This window comes from Erpetoichthys calabaricus, chromosome 4, assembly GCF_900747795.2.
Source record: "Erpetoichthys calabaricus chromosome 4, fErpCal1.3, whole genome shotgun sequence".
In the NCBI taxonomy this organism is placed as follows: Eukaryota; Metazoa; Chordata; class Cladistia; order Polypteriformes; family Polypteridae; genus Erpetoichthys; species Erpetoichthys calabaricus.
The window spans coordinates 2,604,709-2,630,842 of NC_041397.2; the positions used below are offsets into that span (position 1 = coordinate 2,604,709).

At 43.4% G+C, this 26,134-nt stretch overlaps 1 protein-coding gene across 1 annotated transcript; it reads left to right on the top strand.

The window, feature by feature from the left end:
• Positions 1–8,376: 8,376 nt before the first annotated feature.
• olig1 (oligodendrocyte transcription factor 1) lies at positions 8,377–9,393 on the top strand. Its single transcript, XM_028790501.2, has one exon. The coding sequence runs from the start codon at positions 8,661–8,663 to the stop codon at positions 9,273–9,275; it is 615 nt and encodes a 204-aa protein (XP_028646334.1). The 5' UTR covers positions 8,377–8,660; the 3' UTR covers positions 9,276–9,393.
• The last annotated feature ends 16,741 nt before the right edge of the window (positions 9,394–26,134 follow it).

The window sequence follows — 26,134 nt, forward strand, 5'->3', positions numbered from 1 at the left end:
AAAGTGACTCTACTTCGTTGGGCCCTTGAGCAAGGAAGGCCCTTAACCTGCAATTGCTCGTTCCTGAGTATGTCGTTAATCTGCATGTAAGCCCTCCAACCTGCAGGGAAAAACCACCATAAAAAACCTTCTACTGGTTCCATTCCATGTGGTGCTAAGGTGTCACCCGTTACAGGGCTGCACTCGGGCCCTAATCTGGGATCGTGAGGTGGTTTGTTATGTGGTGGGGGCGACAATGCGCTGTGTCAGCGTCTGCTCCTAACCTCTCTGTCTCTTTCTAAGCTTGATTCCATGTCAATATTTTAAGTGCGCCACTTTAGACCGCTCTGCTCAACGGCTCGCTGTAGATGAACAGACGCATCGGTGGGCTCCTGTGCATATCCTGGGTCACTGCTTTATAGTAAAGCAGATTCCATTCCCTGCTAGCGTATTTTGTGGAGTGTATGTGGACTTCAACTTAGAAATGGAAAGTTCACTACAGAATACAACTAACTACAATTTTGCCCTTTATTATTTTTTTGTATTAAAAATAGAACAACAGTACCATAATATTAAGCAAAAACAAATATGGAACCTTCCTTTTTTTTGTAAAGAGGAAACAAAGCACCACTGTTTAGATTATGGAAGTAAAGTCTGGGGGTCTTAATCATTAGGTTTGGATGAATGATTCTTACAACCAGAGGCTCAGTTTTTACATCCGAAGTACAGAATGACATTAGAAGTAAAGGAATGAAAAAGGTCAGGCGTGGACAGAGTAGCTTAATGATTGTCATATACTGTCGAACAAAAGGGACGAGTCCAGTGTGCTGCTCTGAAATGTGGTCAAACGTAAAAGCTCTATCATAATTTACTGAACTTGCCTTCTCTTTTACTTCTTTTATTGCCCTCTTTATTTTTTTTTTGTAAGATGTTCTTAGTGCCACCATAAAAAGCCTCCTGCTGTTCCATTCCATCTGAACAAGTGTGGTGCGGAGGTGGTTGCCCTCGGGTCCTAATGTGGGATCCTGAGGTGGTCTGTCATGTGGTGGGTATCGGCGTCTGCTCCTGACCCTTAGTGCTTCATATTCTTTAGCTCTTAGGCTCACATCATGGCCTCTATAAAGGTTACACTGTAAAACAAGTCAGTAAATGTAACGGTGAAAATACTGTAAGTGGTGAAAGTAAAAGACCTTCATCCATCCATTATCCAACCCGCTATATCCTAACTACAGGGTCACGGGGGTCTGCTGGAGCCAATCCCAGCCAACACAGGGCACAAGGCAGGAAACAAATACCTGGCAGGGCACCAGCCCACCACAGGGCGCACACACACACACACCCCAAGCATACACTAGGGACAATTTAAAATCGCCAATGCACCTAACCTGCATGTCTTTGGACTGTGGGAGGAAACCAGAGCACCCAGAGGAAACCCAAGCAGACACAGGGAGAACATGCAAACTCCACACAGGGAGGACCTGGGAAGCGAACTTAGGTCTCCTAACTGCGAGGCAGCAGCGCTACCACTGCACCACCGTGCCACCTGGTAAAAGGCCTTTTCTGAAAAAAAGGAAAGTTACCTTATGTTCTTTTGAAAATTACCTGTATATCTTAAGAAATACATTTCATTATTTTTTACATCCAAGTTCTGTAAAATCAATATTTTTCTACCTTCAACATATGTTACAGTACATACAATAAAGTATCTATCTATCTATCATATAGTGCCTTTCACATCTATCTATCTATCTATCTATCTATCTATCTATCTATCTATCTATCTATCTATCTATCTATCTATCTATCTATCTATCTATCTATCTATCGATGCATTACAATTACACTGAAAAAATCTGTTAAGGTGACAGTGTAAAACTGTTAAATAGCGAAGGTAAACAACTGTAAAATGTAAAACGGTAAAGCGCTGTTTCAGTAACACCGAAGTTACATTATTTGTCATAAGGACACGCCCCCTTTTACCGTCTTGTTCCTAGTGATCCACATACCTTTGAATAGCAGGGAAAAAAACTTAACCAAGTTAACGGACGTATTTTTCCCTGCGTGCTGAAGGTTTTTTGAGTTTATGGAAGCTGATTTCTGGTGGGATGTATTCGATAAGCTGGCACACCAGTAGGACACTAAACTCCACAAAAGCAAACTTTGCTTCCCTACCAGATAATGTGCCGTAACTTCCTTAAACATTGAATTGTTTTCAGTGTGTATAATTAAGTGCTACATGTTTGCTATTGGTTGTTGTTACTTTACTGATGCAAGCTGTGTACTGGGATTTGACCCTGACAGTACTCTCTAATGGTTTATTGATTGGCATATTTATTACACTGCATGAAATTCTGGTTATTGTTAAATATTTCCTTCTGTTGGAATGTTTTGTAAAGAAAAAACAGTTATTTACTACAAAGTTATACTGTAGATCTAAAAATATTGTCACCTTATTTATTACAGTAAAATTTTGCCAACCCAGCTGCCAGTACTTTACTGTAAATTTAATATTCTTTTTTTTTTTTTTTACAGTGTAGGGTTGGGGTATGGGATGCAAGCCTACAGTGGCAGTGCACTGGTACACTTGATCCTGTAATTAAATTTTATTCAATCTTAATGATTCTGTTGCCCATGCACTAAATGTATACCATTTTTTTAAACACTTTATTGAATTTGTTGAAATCAAACAACATTCCATACAAGTAAGTCAAAGTTAAAGCTCGGCCAACAGAGTGAAACTTCAGTAGTAGAAAAGATAACCTGTAGCCTGAAATTTGGTACACATATACTACGCTGAAGCTCCGCACTACAGCTTTATATTAAAAGCAAAGTGTTTTGGAGTTATTACACTTTTTATTTTTATTTTATTTTATTGTAGAATCAGCTCACGGCAGCGGGCAGCAGTGCGGCCGTGTAGCAGATGCGCACAGGCGCAGAGTATGGTCAAGTCAAGTGTATCCACTGCATGTTATCATGCAGTACGCCGCTACCAGTTAAAAATAAAGGGGGAAGAAATTCCGCTTCCGCAATTTAAAAATCTTATTCTAAAATGTTATTGATTAAATTCTGCCAGGTTTTGATAAAGTTCTGCACAGACCCCCTAAGTGAGAATTTGATTTTTTCCAGTTTCAAATAGTAGATAACATCAATTACCCACTGACCTAACAGAGGAGAGTTAGGATTCTTCCAGTTGAGCAGAAAAAGCCTACGTGCTAATAGTGTAGTGGAGGCCATTCCAGTTTGTTTGTCCTTCTCCACTTTAAGCCCCTCTGTGAGCCCACCACACACAGCTGTTAGTGGATTAGGAGGGATTGGGACACCGAGGCATTTAAAGAGTTTGGTCCAGAATGATGTTAATTTGGTGCAGGCCCAAAATATGTGGCCCAGTGAGGCTGGAGCTCGATTGCAACATGGATCTTGCCCTGGAAACATTTTAGGGAATTTTAATCGAGACAGACAATAATAATAATAATACGTTTTATTTATGTAGCACCTTTCATACACTCAAGGACACTTTACAATTCAATACACACATTAACATGACAGTAGAAATTACATACACAATAATACTTGTTGAAAAGATGTGTTTTTAACAGGAGTTTGAAATTAATAATAGATTTTTCCTTGCAAAGGCTGAGAGGGAGAGAATTCCAAAATTTTATGGGCTATCACTCTGAAAGCTCTGCCACCCATAGTTCCTAACCTGTATGTAGGTGCAAGGAGTAAGTGAGCATCTGATGATTGTAATGCACTGGCAGGAGTGTAAAGAAGCAGCAGCTCCGACAGATAATGAGGGGCTAAGCCATAAAGGGCTTTAAAGGTGAGAAGGATAATTTGATATTTGATTCTTGAAGAAACTGGTAACCAATGTGAATCATAGAGGACAGGAGTGAGGTGAGCAGATTTCTTAGTATGTGTGTGTAAGTAAACGAGCAGATGTGCTCAATAGATGACTTAAAGTTGAATAATTGGATGCTTGGCTCATATGGAGCTCGAGTGAATTGTGTGCATGGCTGCTCCTTTTCTGAGATGTTGATCCTTTTCCCGTTGTACTCTGGGAACTTTGAAAGGGATGGACTGTAAAATGGTTTTATATATTATGGAAATGCTGTCCCAGTCCTCAAGACTGATCAATATTAGAGGGAGGTGAGGAAAATCGAGCAGGTTCTGTTTAACAAAGTTTCTAATTTGAAGGTAGTGAAAAAAATATGTTGCTGGAAAGTTACATTTGGAGTGTAGTTGTCTGTAGGATGCAAAGATCTCTAAGTTATGTAATCCTGAATGTTTTCCAGATGTTAAAAACTGTGTGTGTTTGAGAGGGTGGAAAAAGGTGGTTGTTGTGCAGAGGTGCCACAGATAAAAGCTTCTCTATCTTAAAATGTTTTCTACATTGGCTCCATATTCTGAGTGAGTGAAGCAAACTTGGGTTGTTAGTATATTGGCGATAACTTGCACTTATTGGGGTACACAGCAAGGAAAATAGAGAAGTGCTGCAGGATTTTATTTCTATTGCGCACCAGGCCTGTGTCTGTTCATCTATTTGTGTCCAGGTTTTAATAGCTTTTATGTTTGCTGCCCAGTAATAAAATTAAAACTTAGGTAGAGCCATGTCACCTTCTGCCTTAGCTGTTTGTAGGGTCGCTCTTTGGATACGTGGAGGTTTTGAATTCCAAATAAATGAGGTTATTGCTGTGGGCTGGCGTCCTGCCCGGGGTTTGTTTCCTGCCTTGTGCCCTGTGCTGGCTGGGGTTGTCTCCAGCAGACCCCCGTGACCCTGTATTAGGATAATGGATGGATGGATAAATGAGGTTATGGCTGAATCTAACTTCTTAAAAAATGATTTGTTGATGCATATCACATCACAGGTGGTGCAGTGGTAGTGCTGCTGCTTTGCAGTAAGGAGACTGTGGAAGACTGTGGGTTCGATTCCCAGTTCCTCCCTGTGTGGATTGCGCTTTGAGTACTGAGAAAAGCGCTATATAAAGGTAATGAATTATTATTATTATATTGAAATACTTTGAAATAGAAATAGAAGCTTAGGTTAGGGTTGTTTTTGCTTTGTTTTAACATCAGGAGGGCATGACTACGAACCTGGCTAAGTATGTGTAACCCTAACTGACGTCTCTTTCCATTCTCATTTGTATTTGTATTTTTTTACAGTTGCACCCTGGGTAATGTTTACTGTCTCACAATACTGTTCAGGTCAGTTCAGGTTGTGGTGACTTCTGTGTGATGTTTGCATGTTTGGCGCCCCCGAGCAGCCATGAGTTGAGGTAATTCTTGGTAGCGAAAACCAATCAGATCGCTTTCTGCTACCAAGATTCTACCAAGAATTGAAAGCTCGGGCCAATCGCAGCCCGTTTTTGGCTACCAAGAATTGGCCAATGATGGCTCGGTCGGCTACCAAGAATTGGCGAATCACGGCTCGTGATGGCTACCAAAACTCAGAAAGGGCGGGCCAGCCTCTTGTCAGTTAATGTATTCTGCAAAAGCTTGTTCGAGTCTGCGCACAGATGCTTTGCGATTTGTGTGTCATTTTGAACTTTCTAAAAATGTTACTCACGAGTGTCGGTTTGTGCAGATATATTCACATTCACGTACACATTTTTTGAATGATTTTTTAACCATTCTTGGTGCAGTTTATTACATTTATTAAATATGTCTGCAAAACGTGTTGTGATATTTGCCCGGACACCACCAGTCGGAGACCACATCTTTACCCAAATCTGTTTTTATTTTCTTCCACACAACAACACAACTCAGTCCCACACAAATCACACAGTGCTTCTAGCCCCAGTCTCCCTTCTCCTGGGCCTTCTCTCTCCTTGTCCCTGGGCCACCTGTACTCTCTCTCCAGGAGCTTCGTCCTACTCCTGACTCCAGCTCGGTGATTGGAGGGAGGCGGCCCCTCTTATCCTCACCCAGATGAGCTCCAGCTGTTCTACCTGACGTCATGTCCTGGGGTGGCGGAAGTGTCAGGAGAGCACCCGGAGGCACTCTGAGTGACCCTGGAAGGATCGTCCTCCATGGGTGTGGCAGAAGTAAATAAGTCTCGGGCTCCATGAGGCTCGGGGCGCCCCCTGGTGGTGACCAGAGGCCCCAACGGTCTTGAGACTCCCTGCTCCCCTTCCGTGGGCCTCTTCTACTCCGGGGTGGTTGCCCCCTCGTGGCCCGGAGGATAAATACGCCACAACCCAGTCCTTCCAGGCGTCCCGGCCGGGTCTGACCCCCAGCCATGTACAACAGTGTAAAGATATGTAATAATGTATAAATGTAATAAACACTGAATTGTATAATCATAGTTTAATTTTATATACTTAACATTAATTTCACTAATCGTTCATATCAATGCTAATACAGAATAATAATAATTAAAGTTATACTCTATATTAACATTGATGTTATAAAATATGCTTATAAAATAGACCTACACCTTTAGAACTCAGACGATCCTAATCGTGCTGTAGAACAGCATACATATATATATATTTATTTATATATATATATTTCATGGCATTCGTAGTCTGAATCACAATCTGATTGTATGGGTGGTTACCTACCAGGTGACGCTTGTGGTTGGTCAGCAAGTCGGCAAACATCCGCCACGGTGCCCTCTTTCAGTTGCGAGAAGCAGATCATAGAATGGTTGAAATAGTTTTACTGTCAAATAAAGCAGAGAGTACACATTATTTAACAGTAAAACTATTTCAACCATATATATATAAAAGATGATCCTCTGTGGCAACCCCTAACGGGAGCAACCAAATGAAGAAGATATGTACATATATAATTAACTAAATGGTGTGTGTGCTGTTTAGTATAACTATATAAACATTTCCCTTTGCAAGATTTCCAAATATTTATTTTTACCTACTTCAAATTAATTAAAGGTCTGCATCAACTAGAATATATTACTTCCCAAATGTTATAAATACATACAAACACAAGGCTGTGCACTATTATTTATTCATTCTTATTATGCTTTCATTTTTATTGTACCCTTCTTGATTATCTGTGCGGCCGTCTGAGACCATGGTAAAGGTGCTATATAAGGAAGTGAAATGCATTATTATTTGTTAATAATTATGATTCAATAGAATTTGCAGGCAGTTTGTTTAATTGTGATTTTAACTATGTTTGTTGTCCATGTGTCCCTTAACAAATCAATCATTCATTAAACAGTTTTTGTTTAATCAAAAAATAAAAATAAAAAACTAAATCTGCAATGTAGGATTCAAACCACCATTCGTTGAAGAGAAAGTTTTTTTTCCAATTTATTTTAGAGATATTTTCTTCCATTCAGCAATGTGCCATGAGCGGGATTCGAACCCAGATCTCTGCTATAATTCTTGGTAGATCGTCTCTCAAGAATCACAGCTATACCTCGACTAATACGCGATATCCTTTAGGCAGAGTGGTGGCTGTGAGGTTAGGGATCTGCACTGGCAATTGGAAGGTTGCCGGTTCGAATCCCGTAAATGCCAATAGGGACTCTGCTCTGTCGGGCCCTTGAGCAAGGAAGGCCCTTAACCTGCAATTGCTAAGCGCTTTGAGTAGTGAGAAAAGCACTCTATAAATGCAAAGATTATTATTATTATGTTCTCTTATTTCTGCACCGCTTTCTTCCAGGCATTCCAGTCAGTTTTAAAGGACCCACATATGGATAGAATTATGTGACGGCCTCATGTCTCATACTGGGTCGTCTCTGTCTTTGAGGTGCCAGGCTACACTCGGGCTTACCCTAACATTACAGGGGTTAAATCAGTTTGCTCTTTATTTATTTCGCCTCATACAATTTCTTGTATTAGGAATTTGTTAGTTTTCGCATACCTCTTGGGGTCAGAGTGCAGGGTCAGCCATTGTACAGCGCCCCTGGAGCATTTACAGGTTAGTTTAAAAATGATAGAGTAAGTATCATTTTGTTTTTTTATTTTTATTTTTTTTTATATTTTTCCAGCTCTAGCTCTTTAACAAATTGGTAATCTGTGCTGCTTTGTTATCCAAGTGTCAATTAATGGCGATAGAAATAAATTGACAACCTCACATGCGCACACCCAATGTGGACAATCCATAATCTAAACAGGAAAAATAAGGTAACAAAATCTGTAACAATTTCCTACAGAAACGATGTACATTTATCTAAGACGTTAATAAAAATGCCAAGGGAATGCCATGTTGATTAAAAAGGGGAAAACAAAAAACCCATCTGCAGCCAATTGGGTGACTGCTTAGAAAATATTAGCGTGCTGATTGGCTGATGCTCCGGGAGACACTTCTTGTTAAATATCTACATCCTTTATGTGACCTGCATACACACACACACACACACACGCACACACAATGCATCTTGATGTCTCACAAAGAATTCTTTTTGTAAAGCCAGAGGCTGCAGTCAGGGAGGCACAACGCTCTCTGAAACTGTTAGCAGTTCTGTTACTTATTTTGGGGATATCATGACATTTCTAAGCTCTAGTGTTGCTATTCTTCCAGTGTTTTTTATCTTGAAAGATAAGAACATAAATAACATTAGCTAACTGCTGAATGTGGGGTGCAAGTTGTGATTCCACATTCGGCAGCAATATGCTGCGCAGGCAGCCCTCTTTCAGCTGTTACAGCTAAGCAGGTTTTTACGAGGGACGGCCCCGAGGATTTTTAAAGTTCCGGCGCACAGAGCCAGTGGAATGAGCAATTCCAAGAAAAGGAACTGTGTCGATTCTTTGCTGAACCTTTCAACTGGAGGCATGGATGTGGTTCAGGTCCCAAGAGGGAACTCAAGTGGCAGAGGCCATCTCCTGCGACCCTCCAGAATGAACAAGGAACCCAGTGTGGAAGAACAGCAAGAGCTGAGGAGAAAGATTAACAACCGAGAGCGAAAGAGAATGCAAGACTTGAATGTCGCGATGGATGCGCTGCGAGAGGTTATGGTTCCTTATTCAGCCGTTCACCAGCATGGCTACCCTGGGAGAAAACTCTCCAAGATATCTACCCTCATTCTGGCCAGGAACTACATTGTACTGCTGAGCTCCTCTCTGCAGGAAATGCGAAGAATGATCGGGGAGATCAATGGGCCTTGTCCAAGACTGCTTGTAGCAGGAGGCTGGCCGTTCTTCACAGCCCCGGGCTCAGTGCTGCTGACCCCTGACACCATTGTTGCTAGTAAGTGCCCCATAATAGCAGCAGAAGAGAGCCAGTACCCTCCGCTGCAGTGGTCAAGTGCCGGACCAATCTGTCCCTGTGGCATCTGCAGACTGCCTCGCTTTATTCAGGCGTCAACCAGCAGCAGGTTTCTTAAATGAACATTTCGAGTTGCCTTACTGACTGCTTCTTGTGCAAACAATGTGATCATTTCTGAGCCGCCAGTGTCTTTGTCACGTTTGTTATGCTTCATGTCTGTAATCGGTTTAGATTTACATCTTAAAAGCAGAGTACTGTTAGAAAACTAAGGCTTCTGTATTATTACAGCAAAGTAACATGTTACATTACATTACTGGGTTAGGGTTAGGGTCTCAATCAAGGGTCGTATAATTATAACAAGACTTTAGGTAGCCTTAAAGTTTCTAGGATTAATGCAATAGGTTTTCAGAATTTGTAAGCTAAAAATCATAGAATAAAATATTTCCTCATGCAGAAGGGTATTAATGTTATGACTTTTCTTTCCTTTTTTTTTCATTTTTTCCAGAGAATAAGATGATTCACTTTAATTATAACATAATAACATTCTGTGGTAGATCTTTTGGATTACAAGGTTGAATATGTAAGAGAAGGAGTTTAAACAAAGGTAATAATCAGTTATGTTCTCTCTGTGGATAATGACATAGCTAATTCATGTAGTACCTTAATACAGTAAGGACTGAATTATTTATGCACAATTGTAACAGGACCTGAGAGTCAATATGGAGTACGTCTTTGGGACCTAAAAGTCAATGTGGCGTACGTCTTTGGGACCTAAAAGTCAATGTGGCGTATGTCTTTCAGACCTAAAAGTCAATGTGGAGTACGTCTTTGGGACCTGAGAGTCAATGTGGAGTACGTCTTTGGGACCTGAGAGTCAATGTGGCGTACGTCTTTGCTGTAGCTGGTCAGCTAAAGGACTCGGCCCTTATCTGTATAGTTATCTATCACTCTATAGATTATCTATATGTTCATTTGGTTGAGGTTAGTCCTCATTAATGATTATTTAAAAGTGTTTTCTATGTTTGTTACATTGGACTGAAAAACTTAGCATTTCATTTTGTTTAATGTTGCTGGAATATTATGTGACCACATCAATCTGCAGCCGTACGCGTCAATTTAAACAATGTAATGTAGGAATTTGTAGAATACAAATCATTAAATAAAAGGATTGCCCATTTAAATTGTTTTTTTTTTTTTGGTAAGCTTTATCCTATGACCTGGATTTTCCCAGGTTTCCACTAAAGCGTCAAAGCGAACTTTATTGTCATCTCAACCATATACAAGTATACAGATAGACAAAATTGCGAAGCGCAGGGTCCATGGTGCAAACAACATGATGTGCAAATAATAAATTAAAAATAGAATTAAAATTTAAAATTAAAACACAAACAAGACAAAATATTGTGCAAAGACAAGACAAAGAAGTAGCAGCAATATTGACGTGTAGTAAGCAGAATGAGTGTAAGGATCTGCGCTGGTATCCAGAAGGTTGCTGGTTCGAATCCCCGTCACTGCCAAAAGAGATCCAACTCTGCTGGGCCAATTGTAATTGCTCCAGGGGTGCTGTACAATGGCTGATCCTGCGCTCTGACACCAAGGGGTATGCGAAAACTAACAAATTCCTAATACAAGAAATTGTATAAGGCGAAATAAAGAACAAAAAAAAATAAAAAATATGAACATTGATGCAATGTATGGTATTATGCAATCTAGATACATAAATATAGTCAATAGATATGTAATATAATAAATAAATAAATAATAGATATAGATAATACAGATATAGAAAGCATTCTCTGTCACAGTATGACAGTGTGGTACAGCAGCTGCACAGCACAGGACAGGAAGAACTTGGCACAGGTGGTAAGAGCAGCACAGGGGATCGTGGGAAGTCCTCTCCTAGACCTGGACTCTGTATATGCTGGAAGGGTGCAGAAGAGGGCCACATGTATAGCTGCGGATCTTACCCATCTGGGAAATGAACTATTTGTACCACTGCCTTCGGGAAAGCGGTACAGAAACATAAAAACACGTCCCAGCAGACTGAAAGGCAGCTTTTTCCCCAAAGCTGTGAAGTCCATCTGCCCCTGCTGATACCCACCCCCCCCACACACACACACACACACACACACATCTACCCCTAACCTGCCTCCCTGCACACGTGCACACGCACTTTCCCTGGTAATCAAACACACACACTCGTGTTCCTCCCCTGCAGACCCACACATACAGATCACTGGTCTCTGCCGGCGTACTACCTCAGGAAAAGTCTGGACTTGATGATGTTTTATTGCTGCTGTCTCTTATACTTATTATGTTTATTTTATTATTTATAGTGTATTGTGTATTTTAAAGTATTATGCCTTGAAGCCAAGTCCCTGCCCAACAAAAAAATTTCATTATGTGTATGCATAATTACAATAAAGAATTCTATCTATTAAGACGTGTGTAGACAATGACAGGTCAGAATGTTTCACAGCAGAAGGATATCGAGAGTGTCAAAATCCTTAAAGGTCAGTATGAGGTTGTCTTTACAGGAAAGTGGTTTTCATGTATAAAAGTTCTGTTTTTAGAGGTGGTTGAGGCCGTGTGGAAGGTCCCAGGGTGCAGCGTGGTGTTAAGGAGTCTAACAGCTTGGGGGTAAAAACTCTCCTGCAGCCTGGCAGATCTGCCTCTGATACTGCAGTATCTTTTCTTGGATGGCAGAAGTGTGAAAAGTCCATGTGAGGGGTGTAAGAGGTCCTGCTCAATGCTGCGTTTGTAAAATATGTCCTGTAGTGAAGGGAGAGGCACCCCAGTAATGTTCTCTACTGTCTTCACTATCCTTTGCAAGTCAGATATGTTGCAGTTGCCATACTAGACTGTCATGCAGCTGGATGTAAAGCACTTCACAGCCAAAGCATACTGCATATTCTGTCAATTCATTTTTTTCTGCAGTCCACTTACAGAAGTGTTTGGGTAAAAACTTAAAATTGAGCACAAAACAATAGCAGAGTTATGAGCTAAACCGTCCCAGTTTAGGGCTTCATTTACCACACGCCAGAATATGCAACAGTAAATGCTTGTTGACCAAGTGAGTGCGTCAAGTGTGGGCTTAGTGTTGGTGCTCGTATTATTGCTTCAGTAGTCATGAATAGGGCGGCACGGTGGCGCAGTGGTAGCGCTGCTGCCTTGCAGTTAGGAGACCCAGGTTCGCTTCCCCGGTCCACCCTGCGTGGAGTTTGCATGTTCTCCCCGTGTCTGCGTGGGTTTCCTCCGGTCCAAAGACATGCAGGTTAGGTGGATTGGCGATTCTAAATTGGCCGTAGTGTGTGCTTGGTGTGTGGGTGTGTTTGTGTGTGTCCTGCGGTGGGTTGGCACCCTGCCCGCCCGGGATTGGTTTCCTGCCTTGTGCCCTGTGTTGGCTGGGATTGGCTCCAGCAGACCCCGTGACCCTGTTCGGGTTCAGCGGGTTGGAAAATGGATGGATGGATTAATAGTCATGAATATAAAAAGTCACGTTGGCATTGCAGTTACAGAACTGGACGAAGTCTGAGAGGAAGCTCTAGGGCATCTGCTGGGCTTGCAGTGAAGGCCTTCTCTCTCTAATGTGTGAATTGTTTGTGTAAAGCTGTCTGTGAGCCGCATGGTCAAACCTTCAATTGCATCTTTGTTATTACTGTACAGCTAGTGCTGCTTGTCATTTGCCTTCATATGAAGCTGGTTTTGATTTTTCTTACATATACACTTGATGCTCCTCATTTCACTACTAGCTGTGTAAGCCTGTGCTGTAAAAAGCCCGGTCGTCCTAAAAACGATTGAAATCATCAGAAAGAAAATTGAAATGTAGAGATGTCGGGTCATTGAAAGGAACTCCTCTGGGCGTCTCTCGTTTTGCTGATGCGCTGGCATCATTTGTGCATTAGCTGCTGAGCGGCTAAGTTTCTGTTTCCTTGGAGGCGGAGCCCTCACCCCGACTCCACCTCTCGCTTCTGGGCTGGGCAGACAGACATACACACAGACAGACGCACAGACATACACATGGACGCACAGACAGACAGACTTCCACGCATAGACGTTTATATATAAGAATCTTTAGGCAGGAAGTACAGTCAGGGGAGGCAGGTGAGACTCTGCAATATAAGTAAAAGAAAGCTGATAATGATAACATAAAATAAATGTGGCTGCTGGTCTGTGCTATAAATTTGCTTTCTCTATCATTCCAATAAACAAGTACATAACAGACTTCAGTCGACATCGATTGAGTGAACCAGGGGGACTTTTATATGAGACGGACAGGAAATGACATTTGTAATGGAGGACATGTGGCACATGACCTGCATTGTGAGGGAGCGTCAGTTACAACACTACGGCCATGTGACGTGATTCCCCGAGGGTGAACCGGCTCGCAGGATCCTCATTGTTGGACCAGGCCAAAGGGTCGCCCACATAACACCTGGCTGCGGCAGATAGAGGGTAATTTCCAGAGGGTGGGACTGGGCCACGTGTCTGCCTGGGGGTTTTGCCAACTGAAATCCTGAGCTGTTTTGTCATGTGGTGGGTGTGGCAACGCATTGTACCAGTGCAGGCTTCCCAACTTGACTTAAATTGAATGGAGGAAAACGACCGGAGAAGGGAGAGGAAGTGAGGTCATCGGGAGTGGACTTGAAGTGAAGTCACCTAGTGGCATCGTATCTTCGGAAGTCAAAAGTGGATTGCTTATTGTGGATGTGTGTAACTGCGGTCAAGTTCCTAAAGGTACGTTTAGTCGTCTTCTTTTTCCCTATTCACGCGTGTGTGACATCTTTTATACAGGGAACATAGCAGTTGCCCTTGAACTCTGTACTCCTGAAGCACAAGGCTTTAGCGTGTTTTCAGTCCAGGTGTACATAACACATGCTGACAAGGAGGCGTTACCCCCTCAGGTCTGTGAGTATTCGCAAAGAGCTGACTCTGGTCTGTGTTCAGGATGGAATCTACCAGGTTTCCCCTCAGCAAGAACCTGGATCTCATCTCATCTCATCTCATCTCATCTCATCTCATCTCATCTGATCTGCCAGGTTTTTCTAGAAAGTTGATTCAGTTCATCTGGACATAGTTCTTTTTTTCCAGGGCGATACGTCCCATTACACATTCAGGTGACTTTCTCAGTCTCAGCTGACTGCAGGTTTCTCCAACCTTAGAAACAGTACCTTGGCCTAATGACCAAACTAGCACCACTGACTAACAATGGGCCATGTGATCAATGATATGCTAATTGTCTATGAGTACCATTCACAGAGAGCTGGGGAATGGCTGCAATCACCGTATTGTAAGATGGTGAAACCCTTAGGCTCCCTCCTCGGTTCAGAGATGGTTGTTCCTTTTTCACGTAAATGGCCTCCTTGACTCCTCACTCAAACCAGCGTTCCTCCCTGCCCAGGATGTGCACATCTTCATCACTGAAAAAGTGATCACTGTCCTGTAGAGGTAAATAGACTGCAGAGTACTGGCCTGGCGAGGTAGCTCTTCTGTGTTGTGCCAGGCTTGCCAGGATCTTTACATGGTAGCCCAAAGGTCATTCTCCATTGTCTCTCCCAAACTTTTTGTACAGTATGGTCTTTATCTTCATATACAGCTGCAGCTTTCATCTTCTGGTAATTCTGTTTGAAACTGGACACTAACACGTCCCCCCTACCCAAAAGCCCACTCTTTTCTTTCCTCATCAATGGTGCTGGCTTACCGCCTCGTCCAGTAGCAAACATGGCAGACCTCGACTTCCATGCAGCAGCGTCCATTAAAATCTATTCTTGATATCATTTTGTATTGCACCTGCCCTTCTGGAGTTGAGAGTTGAGCTCATGCCAAACAACAGCAATACTTGATTTCTTGTATACCCCAGAATCACACCATGGGCTTTACCAGTCCCTGTAATTTGACATGTCCACCACCCAGGACACGCTGGCTACCTGTTTAATTTTCCTGGGTCAGTCTGACTGAGGATCATTGCCATAGAACAGTGGCATTTCATCCATTACATTCAAGGTGTGCACTTTTATTTGTCCCAGTGCCAAACCATACAGTAGTTTAAAAGGCAGACATTTCTTTCTAGCAGATTAGCTGCTATTACTCAAGACCACAATACATCATAGCAGTAGAAAATTTAATAATGGAGTCTGCTTAAGAGTCTAATGGCTTATGAACAGAACCTCCAGAAAAACCTGTCAGTCCGAGTTTTCAGGCTGCAGGCCCCCTGCTCGACTACAGCAGCCTATTCAGTTTGTTTCTGGGATGGCCGGAGACCCTGAATATCCTGAGGTCCCTGACCAGGCACCACCATGTAGAGCAGGAAGTGGAGTCGGCCAGTGGTGGGCTCAGCCAGGCACACAGCCCTCTGTAGAGATTTCTATACCTGGACAGTGCAGTTCCCATCCCAGGCAGTAATGCACTCAGTCGGTGGTCCGGAGTAAAAAATCTTTTGGATGTGGGTCTTTGTGCGGATTTGGGTCTAAACTTCCTCAGCTGCTTACGTTGGTAAAGTCTCGTTCTGGCTTTACTAATGTACAGTATGTGTGATCCATGGCAAGTCCTCTCTACAGGTGGACTGCTGATGTTGGGGTCGGGGAGATAAATCCAAATCATATTATGGGATATCATCTACTGTTAAATTCTGCTCTGTACTTGTAATATTTTTATTTTTATACTGTATTGAGGATTTGTTCTGTTCTATGTGTTATATTGTATTGACCCCCTTCTTTTAGACACCCACTGCACGCCCACCCTACCTGGAAAGGGGTCTCTCTTTGAACTGCCTTTCTGGAGTTTTCTTCCATTTTTTTGGGAGTTTTTCCTTGTCTTCTTAGAGAGTCAAGGCTGGGGGGCTGTCAAAAGGCAGGGCCTGTTAAAGCCCATTGCGGCACTCCTTGTGTGATTTTGGGCCCTACAAAAATAAATTGTATTGTATAAATCCATGGGCACCTCCTTGGTCCTGCAAATGATTGGCATGACACCATGGCGCAAGTTTTACCACTTCATTCAGATAGTCATTGTCATCCTCTCCTGTGACGCAGCCTACCAGCGCTGTGTCGTTTGCCTACTTTATAATGGAGTCAGAGCTGCACATACTGTAGCTGTAGAGTCACAGGTGTAGAGGGTACACAGCCAAGGACTAAGGACACCCCACTTATGGAGAATGAGGGAATTTGAAATGATAGAGAGAACTTTATTTGTCCCCAGGGGGATATTTGGCTTTTTAAAGAGGCTCTTTAAATAAATATAGTCATATGATAAAGTTTGTGACCCCCTCTCAGCCTGCATAATAATTGACTCTCCTTTCAACAAAAAAAGATAACAGTGGTATGTCTTTCATTTCTTAGGAGTACTGAGGTGTTTATCGAACAAAGATTTTTAGTGACGCAGTATTTAGTTGTATGAAATTAAATCAAATGTGAAAAACTGGCTGTGCACAAATGTGGGTCCCCTTGTAATTTTGCTGATTTGAATGCCTGTCACTGCTCAATGCTGATTACTTGGTTGATGAGCTCATTAAGCCTTGAACTTCATAGACAGGTGTGTCCCATCATGAGATATAAAGGTATTTAAGGAGGTCAATTACAAGTTGTGCTTACCTTTGACTCTCCTCTGAAGAGTGACAGCATGGGATCCTCAAAGCAACTCTCTAAAGATCTGAAAACAAAGATTGTTGAGTCTCCTGGTTTAGGGGAAGGCTACAAAAGGCCATCTCAGAGGTTTGAACTGTCAGTTTCTGTAACTGTAAGGAATGGAATCAGGAAATGGAAGGCCACAGGCACAGTTACTGTTAAACCAGCAGGTCTGGCAAGCCAAGAAAAATACAGGAGCAGCATACAGTATGAGCAGGATTGTGAGAATGGTGACAGACAACCCACAGATCACCTCCAAAGACCTGCAAGAACATCTGGCTGCAGATGGTGTATCTGGACATCGTTCTACAATTCAGCACAATTTGCACAAAGAACATCTGTATGGCAGGGTGATGAGAAAGAAGCCCTTTCTGCACTCACGCCACACACAGAGTCGCTTGTTGTATGCCAATGCTCATTTAGACAAGCCAGATTCATTTTGGAACAAAGTGCTTTGGACTGATGAGACAACAATGGAGTCATTTGGTCAGAACAAAAAGCACTTTGCATGGAGGAAGAAGAACAATGCATTCCAAGAAAAACACCTGTTACCTACTGTCAAATTTGGTGGAGGTTCCATCATGCTGTGGGGCTGTGTGGCCAGTTCAGGGACTGGGGCCCTTGTTAAAGTCGAGGATCAGAGGAATTCAACCCAATATCAATAAATTCTTCAGGATAATGTTCAAGCATCAGTCACAAAGTTGAAGTTACGCAGGGTTTGGATATTCCAACAAGACAATGACCCAAAACACAGTTGGAAATCTACAAAGCCATTCATGCAGAGGGAGAAGTCCAATGTTCTGGAATAGCCGTCACAGTCCCCTGACTTGAATATCATTGAAAATCTATGGGATAATTTGAAGCAGGCTCTCCATCAAATTGAACTGAACTGGAGAGATTTTGTATGAAGAATACGTGCAATTTTTAGAAAACATGCAATCTCGTATCACCTATATGCTGATGACTGCCAAATTTATTTCTCCCTCAAGTCAACTGACTCCACTAAACCTCTTCTCGACTGCTTATCTGACATTAAGGACTGGCTGGCTGTAAACTTCCTTCACCTGAACGATTCAAAAACCGAGGTCATTGTTTTTAGTCCCGACCGCAAACAGACCCTACCCCTTGGCCTCGACTTTCTTCCCATTCCAGTAACTTCGTCTGTTTCCAATCTTGGAATCAAAATGGATATGGTCCTGAAAATGGATGCTCAAGTCAACAGCACAGTAAAATCCTGCTTTTTCCATCTCAGGCGAATTGCCAAACTCAAACCAATTCTGCCTTACCACCTACTGGAATCAGTAATCCATGCATTCATTACGTCCCGGCTCGACTATTCTAATTCCTGCCTATATGGTATTAGTAAAGCCACTCTTTCTAGACTCCAATTGGTTCAAAATGCGGCTGCAAGGCTTTTAACTGGAAGCAGCAGAAGCCAACACATTACACCGATTTTAAAAACCCTACACTGGCTGCCGGTTAGCTTCAGAATTGATTTTAAGATACTGCTCTTAACCTATAAGGCACTAAAGGGTCTAGCCCCTGCCTGCTTGAGTGTCTTGCTCCATCGTCACAATCCCCCTCGTGTTCTTAGATCCGCAGATCAGCTGCTCCTAACCGTTCCCAAGGCACGTTTTAAAGTTCGTGGTGAAAGGGCTTTTTCTGTTTGTGCACCCAAGCTCTGGAACTCCTTACCTTTAGTGGTTAGGCAAGCCGCTTCAGTCACCACATTCAAATCACACCTAAAAACGCACTTCTTCACATTGGCTTTTAATTCTTAACCGGTCTTATTTCCACTTGCTTTTTGCTATTTCTCTGTTTTATTGGGTCCCCTGACCCGTTTTTAGTGTCTCTGTTTTAATTCTCTCTTAATGTTTGTTTTTAATATTTTGCTTTTAGTCTTGCTTGTTTTAACTGTACAGCGCTTCGGTCAGTTGTAATGCTGTGTTTTTAAGCGCTTAACAAATAAAAATGGTAATGGTATGGTAATAGTCAACAATACCTCCATCCAGAATCAGACACTCATCAAAGGCTATAGGAGGACAGCGTCTAGAGGCCAAAAGGAGGCTCAACTGAGTATTGATGTCATATCTCTGTTGGGGGGCTCACATTTATGCACCTGTCTAATTTTGTTATGATGCATATTGCATATTTTCTGTTAATCCAATAAACTTAATGTCATTGCTGAAATTGTACTGTGTCCATAAGGCATGTCAGATATGAAAAGGAAGTTCAGCCAATGAGAAACAAAAAACCAAAGAATTAAGAGGGGTTCCCAAACTTTTTCATATGACTGTATATACATAAATCGACAGATACATAAATAAATAGATATTGCCCAACTCGGGGGTTCATCAGGGGTCTGGTTTTGCTCTTACACTGTGCGATGATCACATGAACTGGGTGTTGGTCAGGGTCGTGGGGTCCAGCGGCTGTGGGACATCTGTTGGTGAAGAGGGATTCACTGATCTTGACTTTACTGACAATGCTGTGCTCTTCAATGGAGGCTCTGATTAGGGGTCTTGAGAGCGCGAGTGAGGGGTCGGAGTGTGTGGGCTTGCGAGGGTCCTGATAAACACCAAGAGCCAGGCCTTTAATGACCTCTTGGGCCGGCCATCAGCAGTGTGTCTGTCTGCGGAGAGAGTGTCGACCTCATCATTGAGAGGTTTACTTACCTCAGCAGTGACATTCAGGTGACTCTTCCTATGAAGTCAGTAGATGGACTGGGAGAGCATGGGGTGTGTGGTGCTCCTGGTGTCTCTGTAAAAGGGCGAAGGTCCAAGTCTTTAGAGTCCTGGTGCTTCCTGTTATGAGACATGGACACTATCCAGTGACCTGAGATGATAATTGGACTCCTTCATGTTTGTCTCTTCAGAGAATCCTTGGGGGCCGCTGGTCTGACTTTGTGTTGCTCATGGAGTCCTGAATGAGGCACATGACCTGCATTGTGAGGAAGCATCAGTTATGGCACTATGGCCATGTGGCATGATAACCCGAGGGTGATCCGGCTCACTTATCGAGGACTCAAGTTGCTGGACCAGGCCAAGTGGACGCCCACGTAACACCAGATAGGTGGTCATTTCTGGAGGGTGGGACTGGACGCTGTGTCTGCCTGGGGGTTGCCAACAAGAATTCTGAGCTGTTTTGTTGTGTGGTGGGTGCAGCAATGTGCTGTACCTGTGCATGGTCCCCAATCTGACCTGACTCGACCTGCTCATCCTCCCCACCAGGTTGTGGAGCTTAGTAATAATAATGTGGGCCATGCAGAGCTCTAATCTTTGAGCAGCACATTATTGGTTCCTACTCGTATCTTCCCTTGCAGGAGAGGTTTCAGCATGCAGGACCCAAATCTGCATCACGTGGGCTCCGTCATGAATGAAAGTTTGGTTAGCTGGTCAATCCCAACTGCTAAATTCCTGCTTGTCTTTGAGTGAGTGCCACCGTAATAAACCTCACATTGTTCCAGTGTGGTGCTGAAGTGTCACTTGGGTCCCAATCCGGGTGGTTCGTCATGTGATGGGTGTGACAATGTGTGGTATCAGCATATGCTGCCCACCTCTCTCTCTCCCTCTCTCTCTTAAGTGAGTCCCATTGTTCAAATTAAGGAAGCCCCTGTTGACAACTGGCCTGGACTGGTGGTCTCAGTGGAAAGTCGTTACTATAGTGGCAGACGGCCGGGGCCCATGCAGCATATGTTTCGGGGTAGCAAGCATTGAAGACCCAATACCTCCCCCTAGATGCTAGTTGACAGCCTCCCTGGGTTGCAGCGGTGCCTCGGACTCCTGCAGGGCTTCATGGGAGTTGGAGTTTGGTGCAGCCCTGTTGGGTTCTGCAGGTGCCGCCAGGGGGTACTGCAGTGGGAGCTACTGGGCCCTTCTGGGCAGTAGTTTCGTCACACCCAGAAGTGCAGCTGGTGTCGGCAATCAAGCACCTGGAACACTTCTGGGTACCCAATAAAGGGAGCCAGCGGCCACCACTCGGGGGCCTGAGTCGGGAGGAGGAGGACAAGTGGAGGAGAACACTTTAATTTAGTGGTGTTTTGGTGTGTGCTGTGCTTGGGACTGTGTACTGCCTGTGCAACACGGGGAAGACGTGCACCCACAGGTGAAGATAAATGAATAGTTGTTTTATTTTACGTGTGCCTCCATGTCCAGTCTGTGTCAGGTCGGGCACTTATATAGCGCCTTTCACACTCTAAATGAAATGTAAAGCCTGTAGGTTAACTCACACGCTCCTGCATACGCTGTAAAAATATTTTTGTGTGTAAATCTTAAGATGCACAGCATGAAAACCCTTCATCTGTTCATCCGCTTACTAAATTGGCTTCACAAAGTTCTTCAAATGAATACAAAAGGAGCTTTTTTGTTTTGTAATCAATGGACAGCAGGCCTCCATCAGAGCATTCGAAATTGTGAATAAAGTGCATTTTGTAAAGAAAAATGATTTTTATAACGTAGTGTGGGCGAGGGCTCCCTCTTTGTCACCACACATTTGGACAATTTAATCCAAGCTTGTCCGTCTCTGCTTCTTGCTTGCGCTGTCATTTTTGTCTCGTCCGTCCCATTGAAGTAGAAGACGTGGAGAAACGAGTTTAACCGCAAATACAAAGCTGGGTCCATCTTCATGAAATCAGATCCAACCCCCACATCAACAAAAGAATTACAGCAAGAGAGCGCAGAACAAGTAATGGGCAGGAAGAGAGACGGGGGGGATAGAAGGTAACAAGAAGAAAAGGAAGGTAATCCTATTGAGATGCAAGTAGACACAAAGCAGCTATATGTAAATGCATGTGGTGGGGTTTGAGACCCAGTGCTCACTTTGATCTTACAATCTGAGTTTAATTCTGTCTTTTTGTAAGAAAATCAAGGCCTATTAGGCTTAATCTCACTTAATAGCATGTACCTCTTCTTTTGTGCCCTGCCACATATTCTGTCCCTCACAGGCCGGGCCCAGCATTCACACTTTGGGTGTAATCCCTCCCTTCGATGCTGGTAATTATTTCTCCAAAGTATCTTTCCTTCATTATTCGTGTAATTCTTCAGGAGGGTCTGATTGCTACCAATTCTCCCACCAGCCATTTAAAGGAAGTCTGTTTTGGGCAAAACGCATGAACTCCATTCAGAAAGGGACACATTTTCGGAGCATGCGAGCGTATTGTAAAGTGGCTTAATGAGATCCCCAGCCCAGCCGACCATCCAGAGCAATCCGAGAACTAAATTAACACCAATAGGGCAGCACGAGAAGTAATTAGGGAATGTTTGTATTCTTGACAAAAAGGAGAGAAAAGAAAAAAGGTCCGCGTCTCCCTTTCATCCAGTATGCACCGATCAATGGAGGGAGGGGAACTAACAGACACAAACAGTCAGGGACACAAACACGGCCCCCCGTAAACTTGACCTGCGCTTACGCTCTCTGCTTTTGGCTTCCTAGTGTTTTACTAGTAATGGGGTTTCTCTTCTTTTTCACGGCTAGCTGGCCTAAACTTGTTTAATGTGTACTTATTCTTTATATTGTATTGCTATTTACATTAGGAGCATTAAAAGTCTTCGCTACAGTCGATTCAGAGCCTTTCGCTTTCTGACGACTTTCTTGTTTTGTAGAGCTGAATTTGAAATTCCCATTATCAATCTACACTTAATAACCCATGTGACACGACGAGACTCCAGACATGATAAAGGTTTGGGGCCGCCACCCGTACAATATGTTCCTGGCTGCAAAAATAAAAAATTGTAAAGCAAGAGTAGTTTACAAGACTGAGTCCTAAACAGAACTGAAATCCAGAGGAGGGGAGTGAGGCTTTATAGGGAGTCTTGTGGAAGTGATGTCATCCTCAGGGCCGGGACGGGAAGTGATGTCATCTTCGGGGACGGGACGGAAAGTGATGTCATCTTCGGGGACGGGACGGAAAGTGATGTCATCCTCAGGGCCGGGATGGGAAGTGATGTCGTCCTGAGTTTAGGCCCCAGAACCTGGCGGGATTTCCCGGGACAGGTCTGCAGGGAACTTTTAACTTGTAACATATAAAGCATTAAATGGCCTCTTTGTAGTTAGGGTTCTCACGGAGTCACATGATGCTGATAGTCATACAGACTTCTGGCTTTTCATCCATCATTGTTGGAACATCATGGTGCTTTGAGTACCAAAGGACACCGGAAAAAGAAACAAGAGAGAGTAGGGGTTAGTACAGATTTTAGAGCTATCATGCTACCATGGATAGTTATTATAATGAATTGGATATACAGGATTTATATTACAGTGAAGTTATGAGAAGGCCATGTTAAAGTAAAGTGTTTTCAGCAGTTTCTTAAAGTGCTCCACTGTATTAGCCTGGCGAATTCCTACTGGCAGGCTATTCCAGATTTTAGGTGCATAACAGCAGAAGGTCACCCGCCTCACCACTTCTTTTAAGTTTTGCTCTTGGAATTCTAAGGAGACACTCAGTTGAGGATCTGAGGTTACGATTTGGAATAGACATTCCGATATATAAAATGGGGCGAGATTATTTAAGGCTTTATAAACCATAAGCAGAATTTTAAAGTCAATCCTGAAAGACACAGGTAACCAGTGTAGTGACATCAAAACTGGAGAGATGTGCTCGGATTTTCTTTTCCTGGTTAGGATTCTAACAGCTGCATTCTGCACTCGTTGCAAACGATTTATGTCTTTTTTGGGTATTCCTGAGAGGATTGCGTTACAAGTCGACTGAAGACAAACGCGTGAATTAATTTCTCCGCATCTTTCAATGATATAAGAGGTCTAACTTTTGCTATGTTTCTTAAGTGAAAAAATGCTGTCCTAGTGATGAGATTAATATGGGATTTAAAATTCAGATTACAGTCAACAGTTACCCCTAAGCTTTACCTCCGTCTTGACTTCTAATCCTAATGTATCCAGTTTATTTCTAATAGCCTCATTGTATCCATTATTGACAATCACAAGATTTCAGTTTTCTCTTTATTTAGCTTGAGAAAGTTACTATTCATCCATTCTGAGATACAGGTTAGACATTGTGTTAGTGAATCAAGAGATTTGGGGTCATCAGGTGCTATTGATAAATACAGCTGTGTGTCATCAGCATAGCTGTGGTAGCTCACATTGTGCCCTGAGATAATCTGACCTAACGGAAGCATGGAGATTAAGAAGAGCAGCAGACCCAGGATAGAGCCTTGTGGAACACCATATAGAATATCATGTGTCTTTGAGTTATAATTACCACAACTAACAAAGAATTTTCTCCCTGCCAGGTAGGATTCAAACCAATTTAAGACACTGCCAGAGAGGCCCACAATGGCCTCTGTCTGCATTTACCCGCAAGTCATTTACTACTTTAACGAGTGCAGTTTCTGTGCTGTGATTTGTTCTAAAACCTGACTGAAATTTATCAAGAATATGACTCCAAGGATTAATAAAATAACAATGGGAGGTCGAGCTTTTAGTTACAGGGTCCTAAACTCTAGAGTGGTCTGCCTGCTACTATAAGAGATGCCCCTTCGGTCTCCGCTTTCAAAGACTCACGACTTCAGTTCAGCACACCCTAATTAGAGCTGCTGATTGACTGTGCAGACTGTATCTCTGTTGTTAGCCATTAGCACTAAAACAGAAGTCACATGATAGTTAGAATTTGTTACTCACCCTCACCTATTCTGTTTCTCTTCTCGGTACTCAGATGTGCCACTTGGTGCCCACCTGCCAAGTTGCTCTGCCTGCCTAAGGTAAAGTCATCTCTGATGGAGGATCACAGGAATCGTCGGGTAGAGGGGTCCTTTCATTGGATTGGCTGTCTCAGCTGTGGAATGGCCAATAGTGGGAGGCAGCTTGACGGCCGAGGTCTCCAGGACTAAAAATAAATCTGAATCCTATTATGGGATATCATCTACTGTTAAATTCTGCCCCGTACTTTTTTATTTTTATATACTGTATTGAAGATTTGTTCTGTTCTGTGTATTGTATTGTATTGACCCCCCACCCCTTCTTTTTGACACCCACTGCATGCCCAACCTACCTGGAAAGGGGTCTCTCTTTGAACTGCCTTTCCGGAGGTTTCTCCCATTTTTCCCTACAAGGGGTTTTTCTTGTCTACTTAGAGAGTCAAGGCTGGGGGGCTGTCAAGAGGCAGGGCCTGTTAAAGCCCATTGCAGCAAAGGGGCGTCTCTGTCCACTCGGAAGATGGTCAGTCCGTCTTGCTGGATGTCCGAGTCTGCAATGTTTTCCTGGAGCCGTGTCTCAGTGAAAATAAAGATGCAGCAGTCTCTCATTTCCCACTGCTGGGCCCGCTGCAGCTTTATATAATCCAGCTTGTTGTCCAGCGATCGGACGTTCGTGAGCAGAATGGATGGTATCGCTGGTCTGGTGGGGTTAGTTTTTAGCCTTGTGCTAACACCACCACGTTTCCATCGTTTCTTCTTCCAATCCCTGCACTTGCTTTTCCTCCAGCTCAGCTTCTCGGGCGGCCGAAGTAAGCAAAGGCTGCGGAGCGTTGCTGTCACCTCGCTGGATATTTCGCCGCAGTTTCTTTGGAAATCGAGCAGGATTTGCCGCTCGTAAATGTATGTCTGCGTACCACTGTCACTTAAATCTACTTCTTTTCTTACACTAGTTGACAAAGACGAACAAAGATTAACACTAAACACCGTGGACTCAGGAGCTCTGTAAGCCACAGCCTGCATGGGCACCGCCATCCATATTTACTTTTGTACCGTTTATTGTAATATTCACTTGTGGGGTTACATGTGTTAGGGGAGGGGGAGGTGAAATATTAATACCGATTGGCATTTTGTTTCACTTCTTTTCATTAATATATATATTGTCACAAGCCTGGGACGCCTGGAAGGACCGGGAGGTGGCATATTCGTCCTCCGGGCCATGAGGGGGCAACCGCCCTGGATCTGGAGAGAACCACGGGAGAGGAGCAAGGAGGCTCAAGCCCATAGGGGCCCGTGGCAGAGAGCCCCTGAAACATTTACTTCTGCCACACCCGGGAACATGGAGGATGATCCTTCCAGGGACGCCCGGAGTGCTTCCGGGTGCTCTCCTGACACTTTCGCCACACCAGGAATTGTCGTCAGATGGAGCACCTGGAGCCCATCCGGGTCATTACAAAAGGGGCCGCCACCCTATAATCAGAGAGCTGGAGTCGGGAGTGGTAGCAGGACGAAGCTCCCATGGAGAGAGGAAAGGCGGCCCATGGACAGTGAAAGGCGTGTTTGGTGCGGGAAGCACTGTGAGTGTGCGGGACTGAAAACAGAAAACTCACTTCGGAATCTGCATCTGAAAGTTTTTAAGCAACTTCACACCTTGAGCGGACCGTCTTAACATCGGCACATCGGATTTTGGCCTGGGAGTTCTCACCACTTTGCTATATG